The sequence below is a fragment of the Atta colombica genome, unplaced genomic scaffold, assembly GCF_001594045.1.
Source record: "Atta colombica isolate Treedump-2 unplaced genomic scaffold, Acol1.0 scaffold47, whole genome shotgun sequence".
NCBI classification, from domain to species: Eukaryota; Metazoa; Arthropoda; class Insecta; order Hymenoptera; family Formicidae; genus Atta; species Atta colombica.
Genome location: NW_017259536.1, coordinates 2,209,923 through 2,231,344, shown reverse-complemented (window position 1 = coordinate 2,231,344; position 21,422 = coordinate 2,209,923). Strand labels below are relative to the sequence as shown.

At 27.9% G+C, this 21,422-nt stretch overlaps 2 protein-coding genes across 3 annotated transcripts in view; one reads left to right on the top strand and one right to left on the bottom strand.

Moving 5' to 3' along the window:
* On the top strand, positions 1-3,231 carry LOC108691504 (glutathione synthetase-like). 2 transcript variants are annotated; one of them, XM_018199271.1, is made up of 11 exons: positions 1-222; positions 454-637; positions 705-780; positions 893-1,023; positions 1,118-1,163; positions 1,446-1,519; positions 1,596-1,763; positions 2,023-2,176; positions 2,421-2,528; positions 2,635-2,924; positions 3,012-3,231. In XM_018199271.1, exons 1-11 carry the CDS (start codon positions 123-125, stop codon positions 3,136-3,138), a joined length of 1,458 nt encoding a protein of 485 aa, XP_018054760.1. In that variant the 5' UTR covers positions 1-122; the 3' UTR covers positions 3,139-3,231. The 2 variants fall into 2 exon arrangements, with proteins under 2 accessions (XP_018054760.1, XP_018054761.1); XM_018199272.1 differs by lacking the exon at positions 1,596-1,763.
* Positions 3,232-13,236: 10,005 nt separating this feature from the next.
* LOC108691446 (vitellogenin receptor-like) overlaps positions 13,237-21,422 on the bottom strand; it is a 27,306-nt gene continuing 19,120 nt past the window's right edge. Inside the window, 14 exon segments of the mRNA XM_018199198.1 lie at positions 13,237-13,387; positions 13,507-13,777; positions 13,780-14,053; positions 14,176-14,407; positions 15,051-15,142; positions 15,522-15,667; positions 15,833-15,985; positions 16,058-16,297; positions 16,551-16,849; positions 17,052-17,290; positions 17,677-17,741; positions 18,774-18,967; positions 19,272-19,393; positions 20,410-20,537. Of these exon segments, the coding sequence (XP_018054687.1) occupies positions 13,237-13,387; positions 13,507-13,777; positions 13,780-14,053; positions 14,176-14,407; positions 15,051-15,142; positions 15,522-15,667; positions 15,833-15,985; positions 16,058-16,297; positions 16,551-16,849; positions 17,052-17,290; positions 17,677-17,741; positions 18,774-18,967; positions 19,272-19,393; positions 20,410-20,537 (2,606 nt within the window).

Genomic DNA, 21,422 nt, shown 5'->3' with positions numbered 1-21,422 from the left:
CTTAAAAGGTGAATCAGCTGCTGATTATCAACAGCTGGCCCATACGGCCGCTGTTGCTTGTCAAGGTTCTTTGGATAGTATTGATTGACTTAATTGTTGTCCAATTTGATTTTGGATTCGCCATGAGCACCTGTCAATTAGAACCTTGTATCGAGCTTCCTCTCTCGGAAGACAAGCTAAAAGAAAGCGTAGATAAAGCGAAGGACTGGGCGCTTATACATGGTAATTATGTTTTTTTACTGATAAGAAATAAATTGCTGATAATCAAATGTATGATTATACACTTGCTCATTCCTGATAAACTTGCAAATCATAAAGACAAACATGATGGCTATTTTATATAATTTTAAGCATAAAGAATTCGAGGATATGATGCAAATATAAAATAATTACAATGATTCAGATGATGCAATTAGACAAATTTATGTGATGAGATCTTATGTTATTACTTAGGGATATCCATGCGATCCAAGACGAATTTTAATAAGGATCAGGTACAACTACTACCTGTTACATTGTTACCATCGAGCTTTCCCGAAAAGTCCTTTTTAACTGTAAAAAATGTACAAACTATATTAAACGAACTTATTCATAAAGTTGCTCATGATAAGGAATTTCTTACAAGTAGCTTAAAAAGGTACTGTTACTAGAGCTATAATCATAATGGAACTTGTCTTATTGTAGAGTTATATTATTTGATTTAGCACAATCCAAGCTGATCCATTTACAGCAAAGCTATTCCACATATATGAGACAGTATATGAAAAAGGTTTTAGTCAGGTATGTGATATTAAATATAATAATGTTTAGGTTAATATCTAGACATCAGTAAAAGATCCGATGCAGTTGATCATTGTGCACAAATACAAAAGAAGATTTTCCTGTTATATAGAGTATAAGTCTTGGACTGTTGAGATCAGATTATTTATTACACGATGATGACTGTAAGATAAAGCAAGTAGAAATAAATACAGTAGCGACTAGTTTTGCAGCCTTAGCTACAATTACATCCGAATATCATAAGTAAGTTTAGTGAAAAACTTCATTAAGAAGAAATATTAATATTTGAAAAGTCTTTTATTTAAATGTTTTTAATGAAAACATATTTATTTTATAGGTATATATTAGAAGAATTGGGATATAGGAAGAAAGCGTGCGAACGAGTAAATTAATTGTTCATTATTATCATAATTTTTTAAGATATAAGTTATTTATATGTTTGATTTTCGTAACATGCTAAAATTTTTTAGTAAATCTTTTTAATTGGACTTCTTGCAGAGTTCATTTTTCTCTTGTTCACTCCAGTGGTGAAGAAAAGGAAAGAAGATGAACAGTGCAAGAAATTCAGCTAATAGAAATTCAGAGAATAGTTCTATCGTTCTTAATACTGTAATATTTTGAAAATATTTTACAGTTTATTAATATTGATTATTGCTATTGATAAGATTCCAGAAAATAATGCACTTATTGGATTTTGCAAAGGATTAATATTCGCATGGGAATTGTATAATAATTCAGAGTAAGTTGGGTGATAGAGCAGATTTTATTCTGATTGTTACATTCTATAATTAAGACTAATAAACAAATTGTTTTAGAGCTGTTATATTGTTTATTGTTGAAGATATAACTTATAATATAAGCGATCAAAGATTTCATGAATTCCAAATTCGTCAATTGTGTCCTAAAATTAAGATTATTAGAAAAAGTTTAACAAATTTAGTATCGGAGGGAGTGAAATTGGGACCAAATAAAGAATTAATTGTGTAAGTTGAAATCTTAATTACAATTTATGTTATAAATTATATTAAAATTTATACAAAATATTTTAAAAGAGAATTTTTTTCATATCTTTGCAAATATAGAAATATTAAGTGTGGGAAAAAATTCATGGCGTTTTTCCCGTTAGATGGCATTAAAAAAACGCCACGAACTTTTTCCCACACCTAATAAATACTGAATAAAGAATGCAGACATTTGAATTATTGAATTATTGAAACATTTGAATTACTTGAATTGTTTTAGTTCAAATATGGTAGTGGCTGTTGTTTACTATCGTTCAGGTTATGAACTTGAAGCTTATCCGACAGAAAAAGAATGGGACATGAGATTGTTAATAGAGTGTTCTCGTGCAATAAAGTGTCCATCAGTACAGTATCATTTAGCAGGTACTAAAAAAGTATGTAAATCATTTAAATTTTTATTTGTCTAAACAAGAGTAATATACAACAAATTAAATTTTTCTTGTTATCTATACATAAGCTGTATGAAATATTGAAATAATTAATAGAAAACAAGAATATTTAATTTTTATCATATTTATTACAGATAGAATAAATTTGTAACACACACACATATATATATATATACTCGCTGTAATTAAGATTTATAAAATATTTCGATTTTGAAAATTATTTTTTTAGGTACAACAATCTTTAGCTCAACCTATTGTATTGAAAAAATTTCTAAAAGATGATGCATCTGTTGCTAGAGTGCAAGAAATATTTACTGGTCTATATACATTAGATTTTGTAAGTAATCTATTCATTATTTTATTATAATGTTTATATAATTAACTATTATATGAATAATTTTTAGCAATTCAAATTCAAAATAATATATTTATTATAATAATAGAATGATGCTGGAGAAAAAGCAGCAGAAATGGGTATAAACGAACCATACAAGTTTGTTCTCAAACCACAAAGGGAAGGTGGAGGGAATAACATATATAATGAAAGTATAAGAACGTGGTTAAGTTCAATGAAGGAATCGCAAGAAAGAACAGCATGGATTCTCATGGATCGCCTTTATCCTCCTTTACAGAAAAATTATTTGGTACGTGCTGCTGAAGAATCACCTTCAGAGGATGATGTTGATCTATCAGATGTTATAACAGAACTTGGCATATATGGCGTAATAGTAGGGTAAGTACATATGGGATGATTTACATTTTAATCATCATGTTCTTTGTTAATAAATAAGTGACATTAATATTTGTATAACATTTCTAGGGATAGCAATGAGATAAAGTTAAATAAACAAGTTGGACATATTCTAAGAACTAAATTATCGAGCGAGGATGAAGGCGGAATAGTTGCAGGTGTTGGTGCCCTTGATAGTCCCTATTTAATTAGCTAAAATTATACATCTCTAGAAAAATAATTTTAATTAAATAGATAGTACAATTTATGAAAGAGAGAGAGAGAGAGAGAGAGAGAGAGAGAGAGAGAGAGAGAGAGAGAGAGAAAGAGAAAGAGGGAGAATATACACTATATTATGTTTATTATAAATGTTTTTTTATTATATATATGTATGCAGGCATATGGATATCGGATATGAATTATTGGGAATTAAATAAATCTTTAGTATCAACAATCATTTATATGATGACATTGTATCTACGTTATTTCTAATTTTTAAATATTTTTATTATAATTGAATTAACATTAAGACATTTTAACAATAATAATGACATATTTTTTTAAAAAATTCCATTTTTATTGATCATAAGATAACAATTTATATTGCAATGCAAAACTGTAAAAATTGTACAGAGAAAGTTTAATTTAAAAAAATTAAATTTCTATTGTATATATACATGTATGTATCTATGATATGTATGTTTGAAAGAAAGCAATCGTAGCGATCGTGGCATAGAGAACGATGTGGCTGCTCTCTGCCAAAAATCCAGGTTCAAATCCACCCAGTTTTATTTGATCGTTACTTTTCGAAAGATAATGGCAAACTATCGAGAGTATCTTTGTCATGACAACTCTTCTGATATAACCATTAAATCCGACGTTAAAAATTATGTTTCATATCAAGAGGTACGCTGATATTAAACAAATTCCTTTAACATTCCTCTTAATATTACAATTAAAGCAGCGTTCAAAAGTTGTTCGCTTTCCTCCTGCTTCATTTTTATGGAGCGTATCTTTGCTGGCTTTAAATTAACGAAGACACTCATTTATTTTCGCTTGCTTTTAATTCATTTTAATAGAAATGAATTACGAAAATGAGAATACATCGAGTATATAAAAGAATATATCCTTGTAATAGCAGTTATCTATAGTTGCAACAGAGATTCGAGATGCGACGCATAGCTGTTGCCATTGCTAATATATAATTATTAATATATAATTATTAATATATAATTATTAAAAAAGAAAGTACTGGGTAATATCCATTTTCAAAAATCGCAGCGAACATGATTTTTTTTTGCTTCGCTCCCAAAATTAATCTTAGATGACATACGATTCCGTGAACATGACATGTATTATATTTCAGAAATGTTTCGTTATTGAAACATCGAACAATATCGAATTTTGAGCGTAACTTCACTATATATGAAAATTGATGGAATATGAATAAAAGCCTTATTAACTGCATGAAATGGCATTTTAATGTGCGTTCTGGATAGATTTAAAGAAATGACGGATTGAGATTATTGAAAAATATGAAAAAAAAAGTTTTTGTATACCTAATTGTTAAAATAAATTTACTTAATATGAAAATTTTATTGTTTATTACATTTTACTGTGCATTATTTTATTTTACGAAATTATAAAGATGATATATTTTTACATTATATTACGTTGTATTTTAAATAATTTATAAGTATATATGTATAAATATGTTAATGTTAATAAATATATGTATTAATGTTAATATAAATTAATTCAATATTATAATTCAATATCTTGTATGTACAAATAGTTTGTCACTCTATATAAAAATTAAAATTGTGTAATTATATGTATATTACGATGCTTGAAATGTATATCACGATGCTACAAATTTAAGGCTCCTGAGTATTTACCTTAACTATATTGAATTGACATAAGCCATATTAAAAATCACATCGATTTTTCTTGCATGCCACTTGTAAATAAAGACAATTTGATTAAAACGTAAATCAAGATCGCTGTAAAATTGAGCCGAAATTATTTTCTCCCCTGAGAGGTGAGTGATTTACTCCCATTTTGAGCTCACTAACTGACCGATCAATGTTCTATCGATTGAAAATGATTGGATTCGATTCCTTATATACATCTATATACACTTTATTTTTTTAAGTGATCGTTGAAAGGTTAAACAATTTTGTAAATAAAAAATTTAAACTTCGAATAAAAATTCTGAAAAAAATACGTAAGTTGGATTAAAATGAACATTTTTTGTTCTTTAGATTTTTTTTTTAAAAGCTGTAGTTTTCGAGATAAAAAAATGTCAAAACTTGAAAAATGACTACTTTTATGATTTTTTTTCACGAATCATCCAATTCAGCAAACAAAAAACAAAAATATTCGATCAATTTTAAACTATAACGAGAATTTTATTTTATTTTGTACTGTTATTGGCAGTAAAAACCTTATTATAATAAAGGCGCGTCCGCGGCGCGCGACGGCGCGGCTTACTGAGCGTGTTTGCATATACGAGTTCGTGCGGGTTCTTTTCGCTAGCATTTCTTTCATATTCATTCAATCCGTTGTGTTTGTAAAAACTACGATTGCATATTTATGATTATATAATATTATTGAAGCTTTTATTAAAATTGATTTTTTAATTATTGATAAGTATTATTATTTTTTTATCTCTGGTTATTTTTATCTCTGGCTATTGGTTTAATTGTAAAATATCAACAAAACTCACCCGAATTCGTGCATACAAACTTGCGTCGTTTCGACATCATATCGATATTAACTTACTCACTGAGAATGTGTGTGTAACGAATATAAGATTTGAAGCAAAAACTGTACAATAAACTTTATTAATTAGAGAATGTTAAAAATGTAAAGGATGTGCTATTTTATTTATTTCATAAAATGGGTTAATATTTCGACAAACAGCACAGTACACGATTGGTATGGAAAGATCGACAAGCTGCATTTACGCAGTCATTCAATTGCTTTGTATAAATTGAGCCTATATTGTATAACTCATTATGCAGTCGTTAAGTTCATAACGATAGTTGCGCAGCTTTTTTACTATATAAAACATCTGCGCAACCATCGTTATCAGCGTTATCAATTTTATAACGAATTATAAAATTCCGTTGCAAGTAACTCAGGTAACCGTGGTGCACTTCTTCATATTTTCTTTTATTTAAAATGTAACGTTGTGACAAAATGCTAGATAATATTTTATCTAGTGTTAAAATACTTCATCTAGTGAAGTACTTTAGATAAGATGAATTTATATTTAAAAATATTTAAAATGAAAAATTAGTTAGAGAAGAAGATCTTTAAAATGATAAATAATCAATAACTGCTTAATTTTTTTTATTTTAAATACATTATTTAAATTTAAATAAAATTATTTTAAGTACGACCGATCCCTGATTGATAACACTTATTTATAATAAAAAATCAAGCAACATGCGATTGCATCAAATCTCGATATCGCACCAATTTTACTCAAACTAATCGCAATTGAAACACACCGATGACATAATAAAAGTGTTTTTAGATTTTTTATTCTAATTTTAATTTCTGAGTAATTTTAATCTCAAATTTGTTGATGTCAAAACTCGAGATAAATTAATGGTAGCGTCGTAAATTGGCACCAGTACGAACATATACGTAATGACATTCACACATGTCAAACGGTCAAGCGGTCCGTTTTATATTTTTATTTATGCACTGTCGTAACGATGTTACCGCTTGATAAACCATCATATCAAAAAAAACATCATCTTGTTATATAAAATAAAAATGTGTCTAGATGCATTGCGTTATTTATTCTTATACAATTTATCATGCATCAACTTTCAAAAATAAAGCAAATACACTGTTTAAAATATATTATTAGATATTTTAAATTATACATATATAAAATTAATTATATATTATATATATTACATGCGTGCGTGCGCGCGCGCGCGCGTGTGTGTGTGTGTGTGTGTGTGTGTGTGTGCGTGCGTGTAATACATATTTCATTAAAAGGTCATTTTATATAATAGCATTTTATATAAGATAAATAAAACAGACTAAGTAAATATTATACTGTAAATATTATTCATATTTTAGTATTAGAATACCCGAGTATTCACAGTTAATTTTTTATGATTAATTCTGTGAACTATTCATATCCTTATTATTATATTTTACAATTTATTTTCTATTTTCGAAGTTAATAGCTCAGATTTAAATTAATACATTTTCAGATTTCATTCTCCGAATTAATATTTGAATTCATTCAAGTAATTCGAATGTTTTTGAGTAATAATAATTATTTCGAATGATTTGAATATTTGGATATATTATAAGTATATTTGGAAGTATTATAATATTTGGACATTTATAATCCTAATACAAACATTATATCAGATATATAAAAAATGAATATGTAGAAAAATTTCAACAATTTGTGACATAAATGTGAATAATTAAATAACGTAATAAATGATTAATAATACAATTAATAAACAGCATGCTTATTAGAAAGTTAATATTTAATTCATCAAACGTGGCAGTTCATTCAATAGTTCCACTTAACAAGCAGTTGAAACTGCTTCTTCACATATTTTCAAAATCTATTGGAATCTCCACTGTATATGATTCAAAAGTGAATTTGCAAATACAAACAAAAAATAAACAACAAATTAAACAACAGATTAAAAAGTTGGAATACGTTATGATTAATATTACAAAGTTAAATTTTTCACTCAGATACTTTAACAAACAATTATAGTAAAAATATTATAATAAATTTGTATTATTTGATTTTAATATTGACTAAATGGAATTACTTAACTGAAATATTGATATTTATAAAACATGTTTAAATATTAAGGTCAAATTTTTATAATTTTTATGATAAACAAATACTAAATTTTTGGTTTCTTATATGTTCCTTTTATATGAATGCATTTTAAAGGAGCGACTAAAAAAGGATAAAACACAAGGATTTGTAACATTTACCGTTGTAATTTTTTTCATTTTTTTAAATGTTAATATGTCTATTAATCTGAGAAGTTATTCGTTATTTTCTTCCGATAATTCATATTCATGTCATTTCCTCCAGTATTTTCTCGACGTTTTTATGATATGTTTAGACAAGTGGTTTGCTAAATCAGCTACTTTATTTTTAAATATATCAAACTTTTTACAACAAATTTTGCATTGTAGTTTGTCATTTGATGTATTCAATATAAAATTTTTCGATCTCCACGAATGTTTAAATTTGTTTCGTATTTTCTCGATTATTAGCAAATACTTTTTTTCATGTATGTTGCTTTAAGTGATTTACATTATATTCATATTTAAGGGAAGAGTTGCAAATTTTTGAAGCATATCTTCCTTCTTTTGTGAAATATTGCCACTTTGATTATTTTGTTTGATTATTTCTTCATCAGGACATATTTGATGAACATAAAGTAAATGTGCTCCCAAGATGTTTACATCGCACGCAGTATAATTTTTATTGCAAATGTTACACTGTTTCCTATTCTGAATTTTATTATAATATGTTGCCATATCCAACTTTTACTTTTCGTATCTCTTTGTATGTTATTTTCTTCAGTATTTTCTTAGTTTTTTATTTAAGCCATGTTTGACCAAATGACACGCTAAATCATCTGTATCATTTTGCAATACATTAAACATGTAAAAACAAATCGTGCACTTCAGTTTATCATATTACATTTGATGTGTTTAATATGATATATGTCGATATCGAAGAATGTTTAAATTTTTTTTTTTAATATTTTTTTCTATTATTTGTGGATGTTTACGTTTAAGATGCCTCTTTAACTCCTTTACAAGATATCTATTCAAAAGAGATATATTATAAATCTTACATTTTAAGTGTATCTTTCTTCTTTTCTTGAAATAACACTATATCGGATGATATTTCTGCGATCTATGTCTTCATCATGAAATATTTTATGCACGAAATAAGTGCACTTTTAATTTTAATGTATAATTTGTATAAGAACAATCTTGCATTGGAATATGTTATTTTTTAAATTATTATAAATGTTATATCCAATATACTTGACATTTTCCTTTGTACCATTACGTCTACACAGTATCTCAGATTGTATATTATTAAACATAAAAATGTCTATACCATCGAGAAATATTTAACGAAGGTCGAAGAGTGATATATGAATTTAGTTAGAACATAAATATTGATGATTTCAATACTGATACAGCTTAAAGCCGAGAGCACAGATTCTTGTATAAAGCATAATGCATAAGGCATATGAAAATCACAGTTCTTTATTTCTTGGAAAGAAAGAAAATAAAGGAAGGTTCATTTTCTTATTATATATGTTATGCAAGTGTTTATGCTCTTAACTTTTTGTGTCCGATATAGAAATCCATCCGAGACGGAGAAAGTTCATTGATCATGTGACCAAATTTATCAAATGTGATTTGATATTTCTTGTTGTTTCTTTCTGTATTTTAGATTTCGGAGCGGTTTCTAGTATCGTGGACAAAGGTTAACAGTCAAATAGTATCGCTCTACTTGTAACAATTCAATCATCGTAAATTAAAAGAATTCAGATTAAAATATATTTTATCCAAAAATGAAGATTTTTTTCTTTTTACAGTATTGCATAAAGAAATAAAAATTTAAAATAGTTCTTAAAAAACTTCTTTAAAAAAGAAAAAAATATACGCTAAGTATACATATTTTCGTCTTCGCCCGGCGTCGATTGTCGTCCGGCGAACTTATTTAAAATAATAAGTACTAAATATCCCTTTTATCTTTTTTATTAATATATGTATATTTTAAATAACTTTATCTCTCAAATGCGATCGAACCCTGTAATCAGATATCCGCGCTGCGTGCCTTTATTCTTTATATTTCTTTTTGAAACATAATCGCGACAAATGTGAGACAAATACGAACGTTGTATTTTATGAATACTCATAGTGTACGATTATTAGCTTACACGATTGATTATTTATAAAATGATCGAGATGACAATCGTATATCACGGAACAGATAACTATAAGTTCGTACGGTTTATTCATTTGGAATCAAAACAATGAAAAACAATATTTGTTACTACTTTCGCGATAATTACGAATGGCAATTATTTTTATTTATCGTAAAATTTTTCTCTCGCTTGAGTATAATACTCGATTATACTTCGAACAGTATCACACGAGTCATAAAAAGCAACGCTATAATAAATACTTTCATGCAAATAATTTAATTCATGCTATTCCTACTTTCAGAACTAACATAGTTGTGTAATTAATAATTTAATTAATTTTTCGTTTTTGCGCATCTTTCGTTATACGATCCGTATAAAAAATTAAATGTATAACTTTGGAATTATTTGTCGATAATAAAAGACATATTCCTCTTTTTTATTAATCTCAAGTCATTCTATTGACATATATCCTACATATATCCTATAGACATCATAATAAGAGGTTCAGTCTTCTTATCTGCTCTGAATTTATTTCGCAATGGTGATGAATTGTCGTGTGATTGATATTTATTTCTAAAAATTAATGGATAATTGCATATAGTATTATCGATAATAGCTGTATACTATATATTACATTTTTCAAATGATATCTTCCCTCTGATAGATACGACCTAAATGGTGGAAGCTCATTACTCACGAAAAGAACGGTTCTTCTTAAGTATCTAAAAATTTTCGGATCTATCTGAATGATATATCTAAATAACTTTTTAACTTACATGAGTAAAATCCTTCTTTTCGTAAAAATTCAACAACGAGGAAACTAACGTATCCTCGATTATCTAGTTTTATTTGAAAGTGAATGAACTACAATGTTCGTACAATGGTCGTTTATTTATGTTTCGGGAGTGCCGTTGAAGTTATCGGACTTTTCACAAAAATCATTCAATGGAATTTTAGTTTGAACTATGGAATCATATCTTCGATGTTTTGATAAGAAGCGGAACTTTCACTGAGACGTTGCTGCATGAGGTGGCCAGTCTCATGCCAAGAGCACGTGCGAATATAATCAAGCACAAGTTTTGTAGACTTTTTAATCTACAAAACTTGCACTTGATTCTCAGTAAAAAATTTTTCACATGAATATGTATAAATATGTATAAACACACATAATTTTATATGAAATATATCCATTCATGTTCATACATATTCCTTCTTTCTTTTATAAAATTACTTTTTAGTGTAATAGAACTAACAATAACAATGTGAAAATATTAAAATAATTAAAAGGATAATCTTTACATTATTTAGAAAAAATCAAATTTCAAGAAATGTACAAAAATTATTTATATACAATTATATATAAAATCATGCGTAATTGTATGAGCAATTTTTTTTAACATTTTTCCAAACCTGTTTTTCTCTAAAATGAACAATGCGAAAATTATCCCTTTAATTATTTTTTATATTTTTACATAAATATTGTTATTTCTATTACACTAAACAGTAATTTTACAAAAGAAAGAGGAATGTATGAATATAAAAATTCGGAATTCACATCCTCCTGTAACGCTGATGTTTGACGGATTAACTTTACTTTGCGAATGGATCTTATGAATTTCACGCAGAATCAGAATAGTTCGCTTTCCTATGAAGATTGTTTCTTTTTTATATCGGATACTAACTTTATCATAAGGAGAGATCTTAGTGATCAAATTTATTATCAGGCTGAATTTTTTTTAACTTAATAAATATTAAGATAATTATAAATATCAGTAATTTTATTTTCGCCTATGCAATCAATATTAATAAAAGGCAACTACGAACTATTACTTTTAGTACTTTGCATACTTGAACGTGCAAAGGAGAAGTTAAATAAGTGTCGATTTTAGCCCCCAAAGTATATCTGAATAGATTTTGGAAAATATCATATTGTTTGAATCCTCAGAAAACAAGAAATAACAATTATTTGCTCGAAAAGTGATGGGAACATGCTTGAATATAGAATTGCTTATATAGTAAAAAAATATAGTAAAATATAGTAAAATATAGAAATATAGTAAAATGACATTCATACATAGGATGTTCGATAAGTAACGATAAAATTCTCACATAGGAATAGATCGAACTAAACTGAGTCGAAAAGTTCTCTACCATTTTATAATTTTTGCAATAATTAACAAGATATTAATTACTAAAAATCGCCGAAGGCCTATTGATTTTCAATAATATTTTACTCGAATATTATCAACTTTACAGAAAAAAAGCAAATGACAAAAATTGTTTATTTTCTTTTCCTAGAGTTCTCAAAATTTTTTAGTATCGTACTTTCTCATGCTGCTAAAAGTAGTTTATGAAAATGAAAAAACGCAGTAAAAAGTTGATAAAAAATTCTGAAAAAAGAGCTCTATGAGAAGAAAATAAATAATTGTCTCTTGCTGTTTTTTGTAAAGTTGATAGTATTTGAGTAAAAAATTATTGAAAACCAATATTCGGCGATTTTTTAGTAATTAATAGGGAGTTTTTGCAATATCGTTTATCCAAATACGATATATATAATATAATAATATAATTTCCTAATATAATTTCTTATTTTCTGAGGAAACCCTAATATAATTTTCCAAGGTCTATTCAGATGTACCTTGTAAACGTACATCAAAAATGATACTTTTTTAACATTTTCCTTTTAGATGGTATAATTTGTTAGGTTTAAATGATTACAATAATTCAAAAACTACGACAATCTTGACATTTTGATATTAGAACTTTTTTATCCCAGAATAATTTCAGAAATCTACCATTAGCAGGTGGTGCGTTAGATCTGAAATCATCCTGTACGCGTGCGCGCGTAGTATATAGTATTTATAGGCACATTCATCTTGATAACTAAAGTAATAAACTTTAAAATTTTAAAGAAATGTTTTGTTATAAAATGTTATAACTGAGTTTCAATAATTTTTAACAAATTAATTTTTGAGATATCTTTATTATTGTAATTAAATTATTTTGCATGTACAAAGAAGAACAACACACGAATCTAATTCTGTCTCTTCAACATCTCACTTCCGAGCGCCTGATTTCTGTTTGTTTTTTCCATTATTTTTCATCGCAGCCTACAATACAAAAAGAATGCTGAATAATTAAGTCTGTAATAATTTATATGAATTTAAACAGTTGATTAAATTATCTTTTTAACTATGAACATAGTTATTTTTTGAAATCACGCGTACGTATATGTACTCCGTGCATAATGCACAGAAATTTACATAATGCACATTATAATTCGAATAAATATAAACATAAGCGATATAGTCACAGAAAGTAATATTATGTGTCTAAGTGTAAAATTATTACGTTACCTTCATACTTACAAATTCATCATCAAGAGGATTGACGTATTCATGCTGTTCAGGAGATATGTCTTCAATTGTCGAATTGAATGTTAACTCAACCTCATCTCTTTGACCATACGACGGATTTTGAAAACGAATGCGGTGAATGCTGCAACAATTATATATTGTACAATTTTAATTATATGCTAATGACATTTATATATATAATTCTTAAAGAAAAATTCCTATTTCAATTAAATATTAAAATAAACTAAATTTAAGACGTACTTTAAGTTATCTACTAGTTTCCACTGGAATTTACTTCTCTGATAGCAGTTGTAAATGCATAATAATAAAACAGCAATTAGTAATACAGTTATTGTTATAATATAAATACTTGTATGTTGTGTATTTTCAATTAATGATTTATTATTTATCATACAAGTTGTATTGGATTTTATCGGTTTACCATCTGAACAAATACATGTTGCATTTTCCTTCAACAAAACGCACATGTAATCGCAAAATTCTTTGTCACAAAGATTTTTATCTTTATCTAAAAAAAGTATAATTTAACTTTACTTAATAACTCTATAAAAATTAATATACATAATAAGAATTTGATTTTGAGATTACTAGAGATCTTACCATACCAATTAAAAGGTTGCCTGGAAATATGCAGAATGGCAAACTGTCTGTGAATATTATTTGTGTCTATATCTAATATGTCGCACAATTTGTTACCATACAATTTACAACGTCGCAGTTGACCATTTATACCCGTTAACCAATAAAGTGACTGTTCATAAATACTAATGCTTAACGGATGATGCATCTAAAAAAGAAAAAAATATTGTTTTAAAGAAGAAAAGAATTAAATATTCACGCAAATTTTACAATGTTTTTAACATGTTTCTGACTTAAATTAAAAAAAATGGATATAATGAATTAACATACATTCATTCTTAAGAACGTGCTGCGTTGGCTTCCATCCAAATTAGATAATTTGATAGCATTATTAAAACTATCCAACCAATATAATTTAGATTTTATGTAATCGAGTGTCATCCCGCTTACGAAGCCTACATCAAAATCAATAATTTTTATATCGGCGCTCATCATATCTGAACGACATATTTTGCTAAATGGTTTGTCCGTTTCCAAAGTTATTTGAGACCAAAATAGCCATCTACAACATCATGAGCAAATTTAAATTTTGAAAATTCTAACAAAAGTCATTAATGTCCATCATTTGTATCCAGATAGACAAATTTACCGCATGTATTGCAAATCATCTCTTTAAACTTTTGGAGTGAAATCCCACTCTAAGGGCCGGTTATTCCACAATCAGATAAATTATCCATTAGATAAATTGTATATGATAATTTATTTAATAAATAAACAAAAAAGTAAAAGGGTAAGAGTACGAGAAAGTAAGAGAGTAAGAAAATGAGTTTATCGAAAGATGGAACAACTTAGCCTTAGAGAGTGAGATTTCAATCCAAGAAATATAGGGAGATGTATTGCATATTATGTTAGTCTAGCAACAATAGAATACAAATCTACTGCCTTTCTAATATTGGTAGAAATGTATCAGAAAACGAGCAAAGTATGCATTATCATATCATGAAATCGAAGTATGTTTCATTCCTAATGCATTTCTATTGTTTATACTTGATTGACAAGTCGTAACAACAGAAACCAAAGCGAATACATTTGATAGAAATTCGCTCTATATCATTGAATTTGTAAGCATACTATTAGAGTTTTGCTATCTCGTAAATATGCCAGATAAATGAAAATAAAAAAAACTAAGAAGAATAAAAAGATACCTATTAATCGAGTCAACTAAAAGGGATCCTACTTTTGCCTTATCTTCTATCTCTACCAAAGGCGCACATCTTTGTTTCTCGAAATTGCACACCTTCAACAAAATAATTAAATAAGTATTCAGATTAGGATATTCTGTTGTTAACAAGACGTTAAGGAACGTGAACGTGGCATGACAGACAGCGCACTGTCTATCATCCTGGGTTTGAGATCCTGAGTTCGATCCCAGTAAGAACTAAAATAATTACGCTCGTGTCTTCTCTCGGAGAAGACCGGCAATCTCTCGAGAGTATCCTTGCCCACAAAAACATCTCTGGAAAAATGCGCTGTTCCGAACTGCCATTAAAACTATAGGTTCCATATAATTGTGACAATTAAATAATCAGCATGTGCATCACAGCATATAAGAGAGATGTAACACAGGCCAAAGACTTTAACGTAAAAAGAAAAAGAGATGTTGAGAAAAAATATACCTGAATCGTATTCGAATGACCATTATCATTGACATAGACATTATCGGTGATCCAATCAATCGCGAGTGCCTGCGGATGCTCTGTAGTATGTACTGTGAATATTTCCTTCGTTCCAATTTTAAGTTTCTTAATAGTGCCAAATTCACCTATAATTATTGTTTTTTTACATTTATAGAATAACATAATTCTTTTGAAAGACTTTTCCAATCCTTTTTCAGAAGTCTTTTGAATCTTCACATGTGCTTTAATCGTTCTAGACATCGTAATTAATTAACTTGATTTATATAAGATTAAAACAAAAAGAAACTAACTGTTACTCCAATAAATAGAATCGTGGATTGCATTCACGTCGAATCCATTTATACTGAAATCCGATAATGAATAGATCACATCAATCGAATGTAAATTAGATGATATCTTTCTAATATCATTATCAGTAATGGTGATGAATTCCATTGGTGGCCCTAAATAATCATTATATAATAATTTATTGTTCTAAATAATATGCATAAACGTTTAATTAGCTATGCATTTACCGATAGCTTTGCAAGAAACTCCATCGATATCGATGTCATGATGGTCGTCACAAAAACACTCAAAAGAACCTACTGTATTTCGACAAAATTGTGAACAAACATCATTTTCGCATTCATTTATGTCCTCGCAAGAAGTCGCATCAGCAGCTAAACGATATCCATCTGGACAGCCGCAAACATCACCTTTTGGTGTTTTATAACAAAGATTTTCACAATGATTGTCTATTGAACAAGCGGTCCCTACACAGAAAAATATGACGCAGTAAATAACGCAAATTAATTTGCATAAATTTTTCAGAAATTTTGGGATTTTGTCTCTTTTGTTGATATATTTTTTTTTAATTATTAGTGAGAAATGTTAAACTTATATAAAAAAAGCCAATTTTAGCGAATTCTTCGAAGACAAAAATATTGTAAATTAATTGACAAATTTTTCGTTAAAAGCATTTTCAGCAGTTAAAATTACGTAACTTAAGAAAAATTAATAACATACGGCACTTTTCATTTTCATCGCTGCCGTCTGGGCAATCTTGAATATCGTCGCATACTTTCAAGTACGGCAGACAAGTACCAATAGAACATTTGAATTCATGGCATTTGGTATATTCCATGGTGGTTTTTTTATCATCGACACAATCTTTCTCATCTGAAATGTCGTCGCAATCAATCTTTTTGTCGCATACCCAACTCTTCGGAATGCACTTCATTCCATCACAACTAAATTCATCGTTCGAGCACACTTCACAGCCATACTCGTCATCATATTTCGGACAATCAAATACGCCATTACATCTGCAAGAAAAAAAAATGGATGAAGATAGAAAAATTTTAAGATTAAGATTGTAATTTATTTTCTAACATTCATTATCCGCTTGCATAACAAATTCTGCAATTTGAAGAAATCTTCACAAAGAATAAATAATTTAAGGCAAATTTTGATATTCGTGTGTTATTTCCCGACTTACTCTCTTATATTATAAATGAAATGATTTACCTTACTTGTTTAGAAAGACACAAATTAGTGTCGAAACATTGATACTCGTTTGTGTTGCAATTATCTAAAGAAGAATGTGGGCATAATACTTCATCGCTTTTATCGAGGCAATCATAGAAACCGTCGCACATCAGCGAACTAGATATACAATAACCATTATTACACCGAAATTGTTCGTCTAAACATTGTATTGATTTACATGCCTCGTGTGTTTCATCCGATCCGTCTTCACAATTAGACTTAAATACAAACAAAATTACATAATATAACATTGCCATCTTGAATAAAACATATAGCACATACTGAATTGCAGAAGGAATATTGCTATAACGTTTTTAGGTAGTAGGACAATACAATTGCTACAAAATTGCTAAAATAAACTGTGCTGTATACAAAAGAAATTAATTAAAAAGTTCATATATTTTAATTTGAAAATGTAGAGACGTAGTTTCTTAAAGTGTAATTTCATTCGGGTAGCTTTTTTGCAAGACTGTAACTTGACTTGCAACCTGATAATAACCTTATCAAGTGCTAATAACATCTATTCTTAGAAAATAAAAAAATTACATGTAATAAATACGGTAAGTGAATTAAAAGGATAAAGTATGATATAAATGTTACTTACTATATTGTTACATATAAACGTCTCCGATATGCAAAAGATTAATCCGTCACGACATTGAAATTCATCTAAAAAGAATTTATACTTATTATGAATAAATTATTATGAATAATTGCGACTATTCCACACAGCATACATTATTCTAGGAATATCAACACGCGCATATACGCTTGTGATGTCTTATAGATTTCTTTGGATATCTCACGGATATCGTTTAAAATCTCCATAAGATCTCAGACATGCGGATACATCCCCTGGATATCCGTTGTATAACTGAGACTTTCCAGATATCAAAATTATCCCAAAATGACATCCGTTGGACATTCCTAAGATAAAATGTGCTGTGTGGGTGTGTATCGTTTTGTTCTTGCTGTTCAACTAATGTTAAACAAGGATAAGATGATACACGGGGACATCCGGATAATGTTTTCGAATACAGTCTTATAATATTTAATATAATAAAATCTGTAAGTTTCATGAGATATATCTTAATTGGCACGCAGCATGTTGTGTCCGAAATAACGATGACATTCTTTATTTCTATCTTTTAGTTTGATTTTGACACCCTCGAATTGCAAATTTTTGCTGTATTCTGAGGCAATCTCAGGACATTTCTTGGAGAACTGTGTTGTGTGGTAGAAAGATTTGAATATGGTAAGATATCTTATCATATCTTATTACTACATCTTATTAATATCTTAAGAATCAATAGGATATCTTATGATATTTTATGTTGTTTTACTTGATATTTTCTTTAGATATTTCGGATGGGATTACTTTGCCAATATGGAACAATTTGCGATATCCTCAGGCTAAAGTGTACTGTGTGTAATATGAGTTTAGTCGAAGTACATTCACCGTTTCTTCCAATGTAAATTAATTTTAATCTCGGTCAACTTTTATTCTTTTTTAATCCTTAGAACTGCATTAAGATAAAGAATTAGTTAAATCAAGATTAAAATTAAACTATATCTATAGAAACGGGCAGAGAGATAAAGAACATGATTTCATTCAAATATTCCTTCAATCTTTGCATTCAGATATAATTAAAGGTTAAAAAGAAGAACAAAAATACATGGGACATTTATCATCGTAATTACCTTCTCTGCATTTCGGTCTTTTGCAATTCTTTTCATCCGAATGATCAATGCAATCGTAATACCCATTACAACGATCTTTTATATCAATACACTCGCCATTTGTACATGTAAAGTGATCTTTCTTACATATCTTTTTTTCATAGCAGTCTATGGTCTCGTCTTCACCATTCGGACAATGTGCAATACCATCGCACCTAAATAAATTGTAAGATTTATAAATATTAATAATATTTATATTATATATAAAATCTACAAGAAAGAGAAAATGGAAATAGTAAATATTCCTTTGGTTTGAAGAAAAAATAAATTAAATATAAAGATACAAAAATATGTATTCAAAATAAGTAAGTCAATCTCGATAAATTCGCATAATAAACAACATAAAATGTAATGTTAAAATCGAACATATAATAACTGTTAACACATTAACTTCCAATGTACGGGGAATAAATTTTTTAATTATGGATTATGTTATTTAAAAATACTAATTAAACGTACACATTTTTCTTTGATATGCAGACATTGTGTTCGCTGCACTTAAATTCGTTCGCAAGACATTCATGCATAATGCAAGTACGATTGTCATATGAGAGTCCCATTCCAGGAGGACAAGCACAAATCTAGAAATTAAAATATCACGTTGAATATCCATTTCTTCAACAAATAGTATCATTTCGTAAATGAGATTAAATTGAGAAAATGATTTTCCTGAAAGGCCTTGCACCGCCCAATGAGCTACGGCAGGCCAAAGCGATTTCGCCTCTTTTATCTGCCCGGGTCTGCAGATTTATAGAACTACCTATCAAAATATAAGTTCTGGATGCCATCTATAGATGAGTTGGCAGAAAGTCAACTTTATGAAACAGGTATCGCAGATTAATGATAAGATGGAAATTCTTGCTGTGACACAGTTATGTAATATTTCAAACTCAACTTTTATTTCAACTTTAAACTTTAAATTTTCTCAAAAAACTGCATTTTCCGAAACAGTGTACATGATAACTCAAAAAGTTTTATTCAATTGACTTAAAATTTTAACTAAATATTCTTAGCAACATTCTCTATCGTCTGACGTAGGATTTTTGCAAAATATTTTGTAGTTTTTTTTTAATCGACAATTAAAGATTTTTTTTTTTTTTCGAAAAAATTGCAACTTTTTTTCATCGCCATTTCAAAAGAAATCAATATTTTAAAAAAATCTTTACATCAGACGATAATTATAACAGTATATATAACAGTATATAAATGATGCCATTTTTATTTAACTTGTATAGATTGCACTGTTTTGCCGAAATCATGTATATCGCTTGAGATATCCCTATTTCACAAAAAGTGTTTCCATAATTGGATCAGAAAGCCGCCATTTTGTCATTCAAACAAGATGAAAAAATTATTTTCTACACTAGAAGATATAATGAAACCCTTAAATTAGTTTTTGAATCAAGTTATTCATTTCTCCTCAAAAAATTCACAAAATTAGAACTGATTTGTTAGTGTCAGGAGTGAGGTCTCCCCTTAAACAACATGTCATAAATATATCAAAAATGTTAATTGTATATGAAATGTTTATATTGCGTTTGTCGAATAATTATAACGGCATATAATTGCATCGCCTATGTAAAACTTGTATACTTACGAAAGTATTAGAAGTATTCGAAGAAGGCAAACACACATGTGAGCAATTTCCATTATTTTTCTGACAATCGTGATCAAATTTAGCATCTTTACTCAAAGTTACTATAAACGAAATTTCTAGTAACGTACCTAAAAAGATATCATTTTATTGATTATCAATCCTGTGTATGTAGAGAAGGTATTATGGTTAGTGTAGATATTGTGGCCTCCCTTAATATCTCCGTTTTATATTTTAATAATTAAATTTTAATAATTACTTATTATTTGTTCAGTAGCTCGCCGTTACACTGGCTGTAAATCTAAATATACCAATACTCAATAGCCAACACTTATTATAACGCATTCTTACTTTTAAGTATTTAAGTTATTTTGAAACGTTTCTGAGGTACATTTTAGCATTTAATTACACTACCTACTTCCTCATTTTTCCTAAATTTGCACGTATTATCACACAAATATATATTTTTGAATGTATTGTTTTCTATTTATCATTTTATTTGACTGTATATATTTTGTGTTAACGTAAATTTAAATAATAGCATGATATTTTGTTAATGTGATCCTTTATGAGTATTGATTACTCACGGTCTCTTTTTTAAGGTTTTCATATCAAAATAATTATTTGATAATCGAGCTCCACAATTAATCTATGGTTTATATTACGTGTATATTATTTTCAGTACTAGATTTTTAGTAGGCTGAGCAGAACTTATGTACAGAAGTTATGTGAATGTAAATATAATACATATATTTATTTGCATACATTTTAAAATGTTTTACTTTTAATTTTATAATCAAATACTGTTTTCTGAACAAAACTAATTTTTTAAGGCTATTTTTATGGAAGGCCACATTACCGCATCCATGTTTTTCTTCAAGTTATTATGTAATGTCGTTACATTTCTATTATATAATAGTGTCCTAAGTAATAAATATTTCGTAACCTTAAGTCCAGAAACGATTTCGATAATATTTTAACAAATGTAATTATCAAGTTTAAATTAAAATATTTTT